The sequence below is a fragment of the Pseudophryne corroboree genome, chromosome 5 (genome assembly GCF_028390025.1).
Source record: "Pseudophryne corroboree isolate aPseCor3 chromosome 5, aPseCor3.hap2, whole genome shotgun sequence".
Lineage (NCBI taxonomy): Eukaryota > Metazoa > Chordata > Amphibia > Anura > Myobatrachidae > Pseudophryne > Pseudophryne corroboree.
Genome location: NC_086448.1, coordinates 509,973,809 through 509,990,026, shown reverse-complemented (window position 1 = coordinate 509,990,026; position 16,218 = coordinate 509,973,809). Strand labels below are relative to the sequence as shown.

At 46.2% G+C, this 16,218-nt stretch overlaps 1 protein-coding gene across 1 annotated transcript in view; it reads right to left on the bottom strand.

Annotated features, from left to right (window-relative positions):
* The window catches only part of RIPK1 (receptor interacting serine/threonine kinase 1), a 266,027-nt gene that overhangs the window by 126,137 nt on the left and 123,672 nt on the right, over positions 1-16,218 (bottom strand). Inside the window, exon 7 of the mRNA XM_063923061.1 lies at positions 15,472-15,621. Coding sequence (XP_063779131.1) covers positions 15,472-15,621 — 150 coding nt within the window. The remainder of the gene's footprint in view (positions 1-15,471; positions 15,622-16,218) is intronic.

The window sequence follows — 16,218 nt, the reverse complement described above, 5'->3', positions numbered from 1 at the left end:
TCATAAACATACTTGGGTCCGTGACTGGATTTCCAGACAAATTATATTTTGGTGTATCTCCTGTCTTACATGCGGTATGGACAGGTGGAGGTAAATGTGTTCTTCGCTCAAAAGAAGCATGCAAAGAAAAAAAGCATATATTTGTTCAGAAGCAGAGCTGCAGGCATCTCTAGGGGATGCGGTTAGCGAATCCCGGCGTCTGAACACACTGAACGCCGATATCCAGAAGGTAAGTATCGGGGCCACTGTTAGGGTTAGGACCCGGGGGAGGGAGGGTAAGGGTTAGGCCAGTGATTTTCAACCTTTTTCAACTCGCGGCACACCAACAAGGCTTTCAAATTGCCAAGGCACACCATCAGTGCCCCACGGGGGAAAGAACATACAAAAAACCACACACACATTGGCCCTACAGTAATTAAACAAACAACTGGCCCCCACAGTAATACAAACACATTGGCCTCCAGTACTTTCACCTTCAGCTTAACCTGGTCAGTATTTACTCCTTATATACAATTCCACTCACTGCCCCCCCCCCATAGTAATTCTAGTAATTCTACACACCTGCCCCCCAATAGTAATGACACACACCTGCCGCCCATAGTAATTCCACACATCTGCCCACATAGTAATTCCACACGCCTGCCCCCATAGTGATTCCACACACCTGCCCCCCATAGTTATTACATACACATGCCCCCATAGTAATTCCACATACATGCCCCAACCCACTGTAATTACACTTATTAATAATGGGTGTTCTTTTTTTTATAGAAAACAGTTGTACCAGAAGTACTGCTAACAGCGCTAATAACAGGTCTATGCAGACAGGTGTGAAGATCAATCAGAAATTTAATACAATGAAATAAAAATAATAACAAAACACTAAAAAATTAAGCAGTTAGAATAATAGAATACACGTGTTAGAAATGTTTAACAACAGAGCTGACTGTAAAATATCCAAATGGGGACCTGACAAGGACACAGTAATGTTATATATCCAGTGGTTGGTGGACCTTAATTTTCCTGAGCCAAGTGCAAGAGACTGTCTTTCCACAAATAATTACCAATCCTGGAGGTGATAAAAGATTCCCAGGAGATGGTCCAGCAAGGCACAGTTTCCAGCGCACCAGTTGTGGGAAATGTGAAAGTCCTCCGTATAGCAATAGGATTGATGTGTACAAAGAGTCCCAGGCTGTAAAAAGTGCACCGTCCAAATATTCTGGAAAGTATGGTGTCCACAGGTCCAGCAGGTGTCCTTATCAGGCCCCCATTTGGATATTTTACAGTCAGCTCTGTTTTTAAACATTTCTAACACGTGTATTCTATTATTCTAATTGCTTCATTTTTTAGTGTTTTATTATTATTTTTATTTAATTGTATTAAATTTCTGATTGATCTCCATACCTGTCTGCATAGACCTATTATTAGCGCTGTTAGCAGTACTTCTGGTACAACTGTTTTCTGTTTAGTTTGGATTGACTATCCAGTTTTATACAGCTGCTTAGGTGAAACAGCTCTATCGAGCGCGAGGTAGACTCACCCTTTTGAGTGAGGGGAATTTTTTTAACTAATTGTTCTTTTTCTTTATACCTGAAAATAATCTAAGCAGTGGGCGGGTACTCCAGGCGGGAATGGGACGTGCGGTCCGTGACCTATGAGTCATCATAGGTCACTGGAGGGCTCTCGCAGAAGTGCAGCGCTGGCGGCGGCAGCTGGGCAGGCATCTCTGGCTGATGGCGGCGAGTCTCTTTGGTTGGAGTAGCTCATCTCTAGCTGGCGGAGGCTGGCGACGGCGGCACACCTGGCAGCTGCTTGCGGCACACTAGTGTGCCGCGGCAGCACACAAGTTGAAAAACGCTGGGTTAGGCACTAAAGGGGAGGGGGTTAGCCCTAGCCGCCACCTTAGGTTAGGGCATGGGACAGGAGAGGGGTAAAATAATTACCCCGTCCCCTGTCTGTATTCTAATTGTTGGGATGCCGGTGCCAGTCATGTGACCGCCGGTATTCCGACCACAAGGATCCTGTATCACACCCATCTCTAAATGTGTCTGCAGGCATCTCTAGATGCGACTGCATCTGTGTGTGACTGGTTTGCTCATCAGTGACCACTTGAACCTGCCCTCCAAACAAGCGTATTTTCACTTATGGCCCGCTTTTGGGTGAACACACTTTCAATAAACTTTCCCTACAAGGAAGCTCCCTTTCACATCCCAGTTCTACCTCTCGGTTATAAAAATAATTTATTATATGACTCCTGAAATCTACAAGAACCCTTAGCAAAGGACTATACATTTTGTTTGCATGATGTGTATTCTAGAATAAATATTTTTGTGGGAGTACTGGAAGCTTCTGAATTGATTGATATTAAAATACATTCTATTTCATGTTTAGATCATGCTCCAAAAACACTTGACCTTTCTCGGAGTTAATTACTTCTCTTCTTGACTTTCCTGTGCTTAAATGAAGCCCTTTCCCAAAAATTACATGTAACACTGCAATTACAGATGTGTCCTCTTACATCCTTACTGCAGTAATACTTAAACAGCCCTTCAAGTCACACCATGACGTGGTGGGACTCGGTAGCGGCAAGGGTCTTTTTGCATTTTTTTCAGCGCAAATGCGTCGTAGTCGCAAGATAATACAATAGGACACCCAAGCAAATCCAGCTGATCAAAATGATATTCAGCATTCCTATATTCTATGTGTAATTGTGGCTGTATGTGCATTTGAAATGCCACGTTACAGTGTTTTCCTGGAAAACACTGTAGCATAGCATTTTGTATGCAAATACAGCCGCAGTCACACACAGAATATAGGCATGTTGCATATCATTTTAATCAGCAGAAGCTGCTCGTGTGTACTATTGCATTACATTGCAACTAAGGGGTATATTCAATAAGAGTTGGGTCCATTCCGACATGCAGTTGTCAGAATGGACCCGACAGCCCCTATTCAAAGAGAGGCCAAATCCGACTGTCTGATTTGGCTGTTCCCTGTGTCTTGTCCTGCCGCTGATGCCAGCGGCTGCCGGGTGCGCTGACAGCAGCGGCGGGGGGAACAGTGTGACGGCCGGCGGGGGGAACAGTGTGGCGGCCAGTGGGGAAGCTGAGATCGTCGGCCGGAGCTGGCAGCGGGGGTGATGTCTGAGGCGGCGGGGAGGTGCCTGGCCGGAGGACTGCCATCAAGGTACCTCTCATCCATGATCCCCATAGCCCGCCGCACCGCTCCCCATCTTCTCTCCTCAATCCGTCTTGTTTTCAAGTCGGATTGAGTTTGTCGGAAAGGGGGCCAGAACCTGTCGGATTTGGCCCCGTTTCCGACAGCAGCAGGCGGATTGGCTGGTATTCCACCGATCCACCTGCTCTCCAACAGCATTCAGCATGTCGGAAAAAATTTGCCCGTATTGAATAGGTCGGAACCCCTTCCGACCTATTCCAGTCGGAAACTGCCGTCTTTCCAACAAGACGGCAGTTTCCGGCTCTTATTGAATATACCCCAAAGACGCATTTTTCACCGAAAAAAAGATGCAAGAAAGATGCTTGCCGCAACGGAGTCACAGAACACACACACATTATGTGTAACGTGACTTACAGCGTACGGAGCAAAGATGTAGGATACATCTGTATTTCTGCAATTGAGGGAATACTTTTCTTCAAATCAATCACAAGATATTGCTGCATGTGCTTATTCAATTTAGCTTCACATATAGAAAAAAAAATAGTGTCATATTTTTGAATTTACTACTGTACTCCAATACTCAGTTTTGTTAACCAGTCCAATGCAGTAGCAGGTAAAAGAGACAACAGTTAGTAGCCACATACACTACATTCTCACGACAGGAGAAGGTACTAGCGGCTAATGCCATACAAACCCAAAGAAGCTAAGTGCGTCAGGGTGGGCAGCGGGGTACACTGTATTCCACAGGGAATAACATTGCGGATGTCCTAAAGCAGTTCCTCATGGGAGGGGACGAACTGTAGCTGGTACAAGAACCCGGCGTCCAAAGGAAGCATCCTGGGAGGCGGAAGTATCAAAGGCATAGAACCTGATGAACGTGTTCACTGAGGACCACGTAGCCGCCTTGCACAATTGTTCAAGTGTCGCACCACGGCGGGCAATCCAAAAAGGTCCAACAGACTGAGTAGAATGGGCTTGGATGGTAGCAGGAGCTGGAAGTCCAGCCTGTACATAAGCATGTACAATCACCATTCTAATCCATCTGGCCAAGGTCAGCTTATTAGCAGGCCAGCAACGTTTGTGAAAACCAAAAAGAACAAAGAGAGAATCAGATCTCCTAAGCAAAGCTGTTCCCTTCACATAAATATGGAGAGCCCGTACCACATCCAAAGACTGCTCTTTGGAGAATAAACCTGGAGACTGGAACCACAATCTCTTGGTTAAGGTAGAAAGACAATACCACCTTAAGCAGATAACAAGGGCGAGTTCTAAGAACCGCAGGTCACAGTGAAAAATCAGAAAAGGTGACCGAAAGGACAAGGCACCCAAGTCTGAAACCCGACTAGCAGAGGCGATAACCAGCAAAAACAAGACCTTAAGACTAAGCCATTTAAGGTCAACAAACTCAAGAGGTTCAAATAGAGACTTTTGTAAGGCGTCCAGAACAACCGACAAATCCCAAGGAGCCACAGGAGGAACATAGGGGTGTTGAATCCGTAAAACACCCTCAGTAAAAGTATGAACGTCAAGCAGAGTCACAATTTTTCTTTGAAACCATATCGACAAGGCAGAAATATGAACCTTGAGGGAGGCCAGACGAAGGCCTAAATCTAGGCCTTTTTTCAGAAAAGCCAAAAGATTGGCAGTACTGAACTTGAATGCATCATAATTCTTAGCAGCACACCATGTGAAGTAAGAATTCTAGACCCTATAATAAATCAAAGCAGAAGCCGGTTTACGGGCCTTCAACATAGTTTGAATGACCGCCTCAGAAAACCCTTTGGCCCTCAGTACTAAAGCTTCAAGAGCCACGCCGTTAAAGCCAGCCGGGCCAAATCCTGGTGAACGAGGAGGTCTGGGCGCTGCGGAAGTAGAAGAGGATGCTCTATTGAGAGACACTGCAGGTCTGAGAACCAATGCCGTCTGGGCCACGCTGGAGTGATTAGAAGTAGTATTCTTCCTTCTTGCTTGAACTTCCGTATTACCCTGAGCAGAAGTGACACCGGAGGGAATGCGTACGGCAGCAGAAAGTTCCATGGAATTGCCAGTACGTCCATGAACACTGCTTGAGGATCCCTTGTCCTTGCTCCGAAGATCGGAACCTTATGATTGTGTTGAGATGACATTAGGTCTACGTCTGGTAGGCCCCACTTGTCCACTAGGAGTTGAAAGACCTCCGGATGAAGGCTCCACTCTCCGGCGTGTATGTTCTGACGACTGAGGAAATCCGTTTCACAGTTGAGGACTCCCGGAATGAACACTGCCGATATGGCTGGCAGATGGCGCTCCACCCATTGAAGGATCTTTGACACTTTGCCGCCTTGATGATTTATGTACGCCACCATGGCGTTGTCTGACCGTACTTGAACAGGCCTGTTCTGTACCAGAGGCAGGGCTAGTGTCAACGCATTGAACACTGCCCGCAATTGCAGAATGATTATCGGGAGGAGAGATTCCTCCCTGGTCCACCGACCCTGAAGAGAGTGTTGCTCCAACACTGCACCCCAACCCCGCAGACTGGCATCCGTCGTCAGAAGCAGTTGGAGATCCAGAAGGGACGATCCCTGCTCAACTGTCGGTCCTGTAGCCACCAGGTCAGTGAAAGGCGAACCTCCAGAGTTAAGGAGATCATGTGAGTCCTGATCCGGTGAGGCAGGCCGCCCCACAGACCAGGACCGCAACCAGAGAATCCGCTGAGCCAGAATGGACGTAGTAGACGCTTTGGCCGCCAGGACACTTGCATCAGGTGCCGCTTCCTGAATATAATGAGAGGCTGTAATAATATATGAAAGACATTGTCTAGCATTATCAGGAAAATCAGACGGTAGTTCCGCTTCAACTTCCTGAACCCAGGCTTCAAAAGCTTTTGCAGCCCAAGAAGCCGCGTTAGTGGGCCTATGTACAGCTCATGCAGGAGTGTAAATGGACTTCAAGCAACCCTCCGTCGGTTCCTTCAGAGAGGTGACGGTAGTGACAAGCAGGGCAGAGGACACCACCAGACACGCGACTAGTGAGTCCACCGGTGGCTGTGTTTCCCAATTTTTACTTAACTCTGCAGCGAGAGGATAACGAGCTAGCATCTTTTTAGACAGGGAGAATTTGTTTCCTGGATATTCCCAGGATTCCTGACGTATGTCAACCAAGTGGTCAGAATGGGGTAAAACTAATTTAGTAACCTTCTGACGCTTGAATGTATCTGGTTTCTTAGAGGTAGCTGGAGGTTCTTCGTCATCATCAATTTGAAGAATCAGCCTGATAGCCTCCAAGAGGTCAGGAACATCCACTTGTGTCAGAGCTTCCCCATCAGAAGCATCTACATCAGTGTCTGAAGGATCAGTATAAGTGCTATCTTCATTGGATGAAGTATCTGAAACATGTGTGGATTGTGAGAAAGTAATGGCCCGCTTAGATGACAACTTGGTCCTAGGCGGGCGAGGGTCAGGATTTTGCTTAGCCAAAGACTGATTTAATTGCTGTAACTGAGAGGACAGAGAATCTGCCCATGGCTGATTAACTGCAGGGACAATATGTGGCTGTAATGGCACAGGAGGTCCCATAGGGGGCGCAAGTCTAGTCAATAGTGTAGTCAGGAAATTAGAGAAAGCAGTCCAAGGTGGGTCTTTATGTGCCCCCGTTACTGCAGACTGACTGGGGGGTATAGAACCCCCAGTACCTGAACCCTCAGCTGCTAGCTTTTCCTCCGAGCAATCTGTGGCGTCAGCACTGCATGGTGCAGGATCAGCTATGGATCTACCACCCTGTTTAGCAGACATTATTTGTAAGCGTAACCTTAGGGTGTAAAAGTACAATAAAATCAGACAAATTACCTGCCAAAAAAACCCTGTATAGTGTGTGTTAGGCAGCATGTGCTTACCGCTGGGGGCCCTGATGTTCGACCGCTGCCAGTGGGCTGTCTGCAGTGGTTCCGTGGCTGCACAGGGATGCGGCTGGGTTGGACAGCGTGAGTGCGGCTTCCTGGAGGCTGGAGGGAGGACCTAGTGGCCAGAAGCTCCCTGGCGTGTCTGCAGTGCTGGGAGCGGCCATGCTGGAGACCAAGGGTAGCACCAATTAGCGTAAAGGGTGAGTGCCAGCCAATCCTGTTTTCCTGTTGCCTATAAATAGGCTGGGATTATTGCACTCTGTGCCAGTGCTTTGTTGTGGTTACTCTGTACCTAGCTCTGTGCTCTCGCAGTTTGTTCTGTGCGTCTCTTGTAATTGGTTCTGTCAGGATCTCCGAATTCTCAGCCGACTCTCGCTGTACAATGCTCGCCAGCTCTCCACTGTGCAGTCGCGGTCGACCGCTCTCCCACCAGTGCCTTCAGGTTCCGCAGGATTCTCGTGGCGGTTTGCTAGCTGCAGCTTGAGTTCTCCATCCACGTCTTCATATCATCCAGCATCCAGTTTTCACAGTTCTTCTTCCACGTCTTCATATCATCCAGCATCCAGTTTTCACAGTTCTTCTTCCACGTCTTCATATCATCCAGCATCCAGTTTCCACAGTTCTTCGTCCACATCTTCATATCATCCAGCATCCAGTTCCCAGTTTTTTCATCCACGTTTTCATATCATCCAGTATCCAGTCTTCACAGTTCTCCATACATATCTCCACATCACCCAGCATCCAGTTGTTACAGTTCTTCGTTCACGTTGTGTCATTTAGTGACTTTATTCCCTGCAGTTCCCTAATCCTGAACTTTTGCCTCAGCTTCTCAGTTCTACAGTTTTAAATAAATATATGAGAAGGAATTATCTTTGTCCTCCTTGTTTCCAGTACTCAAGGGCATCCGCTCCTTCGGGTGGACTGAGTCCAACGGATCCACAAACACAGCCTGCCCTGACAGTAAGCACTGGCCCCATGGATCCGACGGACGGCCAATATTCTCTCTCTCCTGGAGATTCAGGAGTCCACTCAGTCACAGATTGTGCAATTCATGCAGACCATGCCTGATCGGTTAGAAGCTCTTCATGCGGCCATTAGGGCTCCACAGTCTCCATCTCCGGTAGTTTCTGTTCCTGCAGTAGTTTCCCCGGGGACTGGCTCTGCATCACGACTGTAGCTACCTCCACCTAGCAAGTTCGACGGCTCTCCAAAACTTTGTAGGGGGTTCCTTAACCAGTGCAAAATCCAGTTTGAGCTTCAGTCGGCCAATTTCCCAACGGCCCGCACCAAGATTGCATATATTATTTCTCTACTCTCTGGTCAAGCTCTGGAGTGGGCGTCTCCGCTTTGGGAAAGAGGGGACCAATCCTCTCCAATTATTCTGAATTTGTTTCTTCATTCAGGAAGATCTTCGACGAGCCGGGCCGAACCACCTCAGCGCCCCTTCAGATCCTTCGTCTTCGGCAGGGCTCGCATCCCATCAATCAATATGTAATCCAGTTCCGTACCTTGTCCTCTGAATTACGGTGGAATGAGGAGGCTTTAATTGCTGCCTTTTGGAACGGCCTTTCTGACAGGATTAAGGATGATTTGACGGTTCGGGATGTGCCCACGAAACTGGATGATCTGATTTCTACTTATAACAAACTGGATTTACGGTATAGGGAACTTTGGAGAAATCCAAACTTGAGCATCCAAGTCCTCGTTTCCGGTTTAGACCTCGGCAAGATCCCTCTTCATCACCATCTGCTCCAGTAACTGAAGAGCCGATACAAATCGGTTGCTCTTGGCTTTCAGAAGAAGATCGCTCTCGTCGCCGTCAAGAGAACCTCTGTATGTATTGCGGCTCTTCAGATCACTTTGTGAAGTCCTGTAAACTCTGGACGGAAAACTCCCACTCCTAACTTACTCCAGAGAGGTTAAGCTAGGAGTTACTTTAGAATCACGTACAGGAAAGGAGCCAACTTTGCCCATTCACTTGGAAATTCTATCTTCTGTCTTCTTGGTCTCAGCTTTATTAGACTCTGAAGCAGCAGGGAACTTCCATTTCTTCCGCCTTCGTCCAGCAATTTAAGATTCAAACTGTGCCCTTGGAATAGGCTATTGCCGTCACGGCGGTGGATGGGAGTCGAATCCCTGATGGTATAATCACCCTACAAACTACCTAGAATGAACTACTTAGAATGAAGACGGGTGTATTACACTCTGAATATATCTCCTTCCTAGTGATTCCCAAAGCCTCTCATGACGCAATTCTCGGATTACCTTGGTTACAGAAACACAATCCAAAAACTATGGAGGTCCAATCCTGGGGAGAATCCTGCACCGTTACTTGTTTGGCCTCTGTTAAACCTCTTCGTTCAGTTCATGTCTCCGAAATACCCACGAGTTACCAGTCTTACCGTGACATCTTCAGTAAGCAAGGGGCAGATTCCTTACCACCTCACCGTGAATGGGATTTCCCGATTGATTTGGTGCTGGGAAAGACTCCTCCCAGAGGCCGAATTTATTCGTTGTCAATCCCTGAGACTCAGGCTATGTCCGACTACATACAAGAAAATTTGGCCAAAGGCTTCATTAGACCATCTTCATCTCCTGCAGGGGCCGGATTCTTTTTTGTTCAATGACATCACTATCAAAAATCAGTATCCACTTCCGCGGATCCCTGAACTGTTCGATCGAGTGAAGGGGGCCACAGTTTTTACCAAACTTGATCTCTGAGGCGCTTACAATTTGATTAGAATTTGTGCTGGGGATGAATGGAAAATGACTTTTAATACTCGGGATGGGCATTAAGAGTACCTTGTGATGCAGTTTGGTCTCTTTAATACCCCAGCGGTTTTCCAAAGTTATGTGAATGAACTTTTCTGGGATCTTCCCTATAAATGCTTGATGGTATACTTAGATGATATCTTAATATTCTCCAAAGATCTAGAGTCCCATCGTCTCCAAATCAAGGACGTGTTAGCTCGTCTGAGGAAGAATCGATTATTCTGTAAATTGGAGAAATGTACCTTCGAGGTAGCGTCTATTCCATTTTTAGGTTTCATCATTTCCGGATCACAGCTACAGATGGATCCTGCCAAAGTTCAAGTTATTCGCGACTGGTCAGCTCCCACGTCTCCCAAAGGGATTCAACGCTTCCTTGGCTTCGCCAATTTCTACAGAAAATTTATTAAGGGTTACTCCACCTTGGTTGCACCCATCACGGCCTTAACACGTAAAGGAGCAGATTCTGCAAATTGGACCCCTGAAGCTACTAAAGATTTCCTCGGTTTGAAACAAGCCTTCACATCTGCCTCCATTCTTCGCCAACCTGATCTTGATCATACATTTGTTGTGGAGGTAGATGCTTCCACGGAGGCAGTTGGAGCTGTTTTATCCCAAGTTTACGAGGACAAAAAGATCCATCCCTGCGTTTATTATTCTCAAAGAAACTATGCCATCGGGGAGCAGGAATTACTGGCCATTAAGTTAGCATTCGAGGAATGGAGATATCTTTTGGAAGGAGCCCAAATCCCATCACAGTATACACCGATCATAAAAATCTACTCTATCTTCAAACAGCTCAATGTCTCAATCCACGGCAAGCAAGATTTTTATTTTTCACTCGGTTTAATTTCAAGCTCACTTATCGCCCAGGATCCTTGAATAAGGAAGCTAATGCCCTCTCCCGCTCCTTCAAATCTTCTGAATCTAATGACCTAGAGGATGAACAAGCTATTGTAAGTCCAACTTCTTTTTTAACAACTCAGATTTCTTCAGCTCCTGCATCCCCGCCCGGAAAAACATTTGTTGCCCCAAATCTCCGGAAACGGCTATTGTCTTGGGCCCATGCTTCATCTTTTATGGGTCATCCTGGGGTCCGCAAGACTCTTGAATTGATTTGACGGTCCTACTGGTGGCCACGCATTAGAACTGACGTTCAAGAATTTGTAGCCGCTTGTTCAAAATGCGCCCAACAGAAGAACCCTAAGGGCCTGTCATCTGGGTTGCTTCTTTAGTTATCCATACCGAAAAAAGCCTTGGACCCATATTTCAGTGGATTTTATAACTGAGTTACCCCCATCGAAGGGACAAAATACCATCTGGGTAGTGGTGGATAGATTTTCAAAGATGGCGCATTTTATTCCTCTAACTGGACTGTCCTCGGCCCTAGTACTTGACAAATTATTCATCTCTGAGATCTTCAGGTTGCATGGTCTCCCTTTAGAAATCTTGTCAGATCAGGGCACGCAATTTGTGGCCAAATTTTGGAAAGCACTTTGTTGTTCCCTAGGCATCAAACTGTGTCATTCTTCAGCATATCACCCCCAGTCAGATGGACAAACAGAACGAGTAAACCAAGATCTGGACACCTTCCTTCGTTTATATATTTCCTCGTCTCAAGATGATTGGTCGGACTATCTTCCGCTGGCAGAGTTCTCTCATTACAATCTTTTCCACTTTTCTCCAGAGTCCACGCCATTCTATGTCAACTATGGTTTCCATCCGCGAGTACCGGTGTTTCAACCTCTCCCAACTCAAGAAGTGCCAGCGGGTGGTTTAGTGCTCAAGCAACTTTCCAAAATTTGGACTAAAGTACGCAAGTCTTTAGTTAAAACCTCCTTACGTTATAAATCCTTCACTGATAGAAAACGAAAGGCAGTGCCCAGTTACAAGGTGGGGGACCAAGTCTGGATATCCACTCGCAATCTCAAGTTCAAAGTACCCTACATGAAATTTGCACCCAGGTACATTGGTCCTTTCCCTATAGAAAGAGTGCTTAACCCTGTATCTTTCAAAGTCAAACTGCCGTCTTCCTTCAAGATCCCTGATGCCTTTCACATATCACTACTAAAGCCGCTGATCCTCAACAAATTTCGCACAACCTTACCCAAACCTCCTAAAATTCGCAGTTTACAGGATGAGGAATTTGAGGTTAAAGAAATTTTGGACTCTCATCATCGTTATGGACGTCTTCAATATCTCCTCGACTGGAAAGGGTATGGACCCGAGGAAAGGTCTTGGGTTTTCGCTGAGGATGTCCATGCTCCAAGATTAAGTCAGAACTTTCACTCCAAGAATCCTAACAAAGCTCGAAGGTGTTCGGAGACCACCGTTAGAGGGAGGGGTACTGTCAGGCAGCGTGTGCTTACCGCTGCGGGTTCCGCTGTTCGGCCGCTGCTGGTGGGCTGTCTGCAGTGGTTCAGTGGCTGCACAGGGATGCGGCTGGGTTGGACAGCGTGAGTGCGGCTTCCTGGAGGCTGGAGGGAGGACCTAGTGGCCAGCAGCTGCCTGGTGTGTCTGCAGTGCTGGGAGCGGCCATGTTGGAGACCAAGGGTAGCACACAATTAGCGTGAAGGGTGAGTGCCAGCCAATCCTGTTTTCCTGTTGCCTATAAATAGGCTGCGATTATTGCATTTTGTGCCGGTGCTTTGTTGTGGGTACTTTGTACCTAGCTCTGTGCTCCCGCAGTTTGTTCTGTGCATCTCTTGTAATTGGTTCCGTCAGGATCTCCGAATTCTCAGCTGCCTCTCGCTGTACAACGCTCACCAGCTCTCCACTGTGCAGTCCCGGTCGATCGCTCTCCCACCAATGCCTTTGGGTTCCGCAGGATTCTCGTGGCGGTTCGCTAAGTGCAGCTCGAGTTCTCCATCCACGTCTTCATATCACCCAGCATCCAGTTTTCACAGTTCTTCGTCCATGTCTTCATATCATCCAGCATCTAGTTTCCACAGTTCCTCATCCACATCTTCATATCATCCAGCATCCAGTTTCCACAGTTCTTCATATCATCCAGCATCCAGTTTCCACAGTTCTTCGTCCACGTCTTCATATCATCCAGCATCCAGTTCCCACAGTTCTTCATCCACGTTTTCATATCATCCAGCATCCAATATTCACAATTCTCCATGCACGTCTTCACATCACTCAGCATCCAGTTGTTACAGTTCTTCGTTCACGTCTTGTATCATTTAGTGACTTTATTCCCTGCAGTTCCTTAATGCTGAACTTTTGCCTCAGCTTCTCAGTTCTACTGTTTTAAATAAATATATGAGAAGGAATTATCCTCATCCTCCTTGTTTCCAGCACTCAGGGGCATCCGCTTCTTCGGGTGGACTGAGTCCAATGGATCCACAAACACAGCCTGCCCTGACAGTGTGACTGCAAGAAGAGCACAGAGGATTTAAGAGGTATGTGGTGACTGGAAAACACAGAGAAAAATACCTAAGTATTATATCCTGTGAAACACTATATTATATGAGAACCCTGATGCACTTAGCCCCCCTCAGGGTACAGAATATAGGGATAGCAATATGTGTGAGATACACGGAATAGAGATCACACAACAGCTATAGGCACATACACAGTCACATGTACAATGCAGAAATTATTACAAACAACAATAAAACTGCACTGGACTAGCAATACTAAGTAACTTTACTACCAAGTAAAGCTATGTAGGTATATAGATATAACAATGCACAGTAAAGACTGGATGTATATAACAGGGTAGTTGTACTAAATATCCCTGTAGCAATGCACTTGTTCTTAACTAACACTGTCTAAATGACATGTAGAATACTTAAGTGTCCTGTAAATGCACAGCGCTAATGATGCAGGCGGCTTTACAGAGGATACATTGCACAGCAGTCCCAGAATCAGCTCAGCATGTGTGTAATGGCACCCAAACGCTGACAGGGAGTGAGGGAGACAGAGAGATGCAGCTCCAGGGCGGGAACATTTGCAGCAAATGGCGCTTGGGGCTGCGAAAGGGGCTACAGGTTAGAGCATTATCCCCTTGCTGGACTTCACCACCGGGTACTGCGGAGCCTATTGAAATGGATTTTTATGTAATCCGACCTGTGCCCCTTGCCCTGGTGGTCTAGTGGGGTTCCTGTACGGCCACAGTGTCCAAGCCAGTGCGCGCGGTTCGTCTCCTAAAGACCGCACCGGATCGTGGTTTTCAGCGGGTCCCACCTGGGGGCCCTCTTACCTCCTCCCTATGATGCGACCACGCAATTTTGGAGAGCAGCGGCAAGTGTGTATGTGCCCTGATGAGACTGAAGCCCTCCGCTGTAAGTACCCGGCAACCAGGGTGCGGGAGTATACAGCGCCGCTGTGGGAGGTGAGGGAGCCGCAGCATGATATGTCAGGATGACATAAAGCACTTCTAAGTGCCTGTGCTGCGGCCCTTGAAGTCTTCTATCTTCTTAAAAGCTCTTCTCAGGGCTGCCTAGTGCAGCCCTCCCTGTTAGCTGCCGGCACTGCAGGCACCAACTTACAAACTGAGCTCCAGTGCCTGTAGGCGGGGATATAGAGGAGGCGGCGCTATGCATCCTGGGAACAGTCAAAGCTTTTAGCCTGTTGGTGACTCGGATCAAGATCCAACTCTACACCCCAATGTTATTCCCTGTGGAATGCTGTGTACCCCGCTGCAGAAATTTCTGTTCAGAAATTGCCATCAATAATTGGGAGTCCAGATACTGATAGATTTTTGACTGCCTACTATAAAATCTTTAAAAACATTTTACTTTTCCCACCTCTGTAACTTTTTCAATGGACATGCCTTCTCCTTACAAACACTGGAGGCTAGATACAAGAAGCTGGGAAAGAGTTTAATTTATTGCTCGTTATAGACCAATATCGTTGCTTAATGATTAAACTTTTTTCAAATTATTAGCAACTAACTTGAATGAGGTACTTCCTTACATCATATACGAGGGTGGTTCAGTAAGTAAGGTAACAAGACCTCCAACGTGTGTAATGTTTTTATATCATTCAAATTTCCCGCCAAGCCAGAGCAGGTAGACCACTGCTTCCCCTCATGGCCATTAGACTGGATCTAATATCAGTAATACTATCACAACATCAGATGTAAGATGGCGGGGCTGGTAGAAACATGGTCAAACATTGAGGTGCGTAGTTTGATCAGATTTCAGCATCTAAAGAGCACATCAGCAGCTGACATTCATCGCCAACTTGTCGAGGTGTGCGTTGATAACGTCATGTCATGGAACAGGTTTGGTGCACTGTCTTTGATAACGGCTGGTCAGACATTCAAGATGAGCAGCTTGAAAGTCTGTGTCTCACTCACCCCACACCTCTCTTCTAAATCTATTCCCTTGATCTGAGGCACTGCCTATCCATATTCACAAAAAGTATTTATATCCCAAAATTTTCACTTTAACTGAAAAAAACAGAAAAATTAAATATTAGGGTAAATATATCACTATGGCATACAAAACAAGATTTTCCCTCCATTTTCTGCTGAAAAACATAAAACTCTTTTTTTTTTCAGGACAGCCACCTTAGTACCTTAATTAATTAATTGAAATACTGAAACTTAATCATACAGTTATAACATACATGTTATATTATATTTTGGAACAGAAGAAAATAAATGGATAGAGCACATCTATAAAAATTACCTTTAAATGAAGGTCTATCACCTGGCTCAGCCTTCCAGCATTCCTGCATGAGATCTGATGCCTCCTCAAGGCAGCTGTTCAGTCTGGCATCTACCTCTGGCCTTTGACCATCACTCACGCAATGTGATATCTGTGGATCGTTAAGTGCATCTACAGAAAAAGATATAATGTGTTGCTTTATTATTCTAATTTGCAGCATTTGTACTCATGTACTAATATTGCCTTAAAACCGTTAGCCTGACATTAACTATTCGACGGGGCCAGAGCCCGGCCCCACCGATATAGTCAATGTTGGGCTGCCTGCACAGTCTATTTTTTCTTACGATGCCGATCACGCGGGACCGCGCATTGGCATCGCGAGCTGTGTACACACGGTGCAATATGCACTAACTTTCCTTACGATTTTGACTATATAGTCAAAATTGTAAGGAAAGTTAAGTGCATATAGCACTGTGTGTACACACCTTAAGCTGCATAAACACGATGAGAGATTTACTAATTGCCGATTTTCACTTTGCCATTTCCCGTGAACTACCTGGAGCCCAGAACCACCGATTCTGACTATATTTACTTGCGATTTTGACTATATACAATTTTTACTATACTAGAAACTAGATTGTACACAATATAGTCAAAATTGCCTTGCCTGCACAGTCTATTTTTTCTTGAGATACCGACCCCATGGGAGCATGCATCGGTATCGCAAGCTGTGTACACACGGTGCTCACTTTTCTTACGATTTTGACT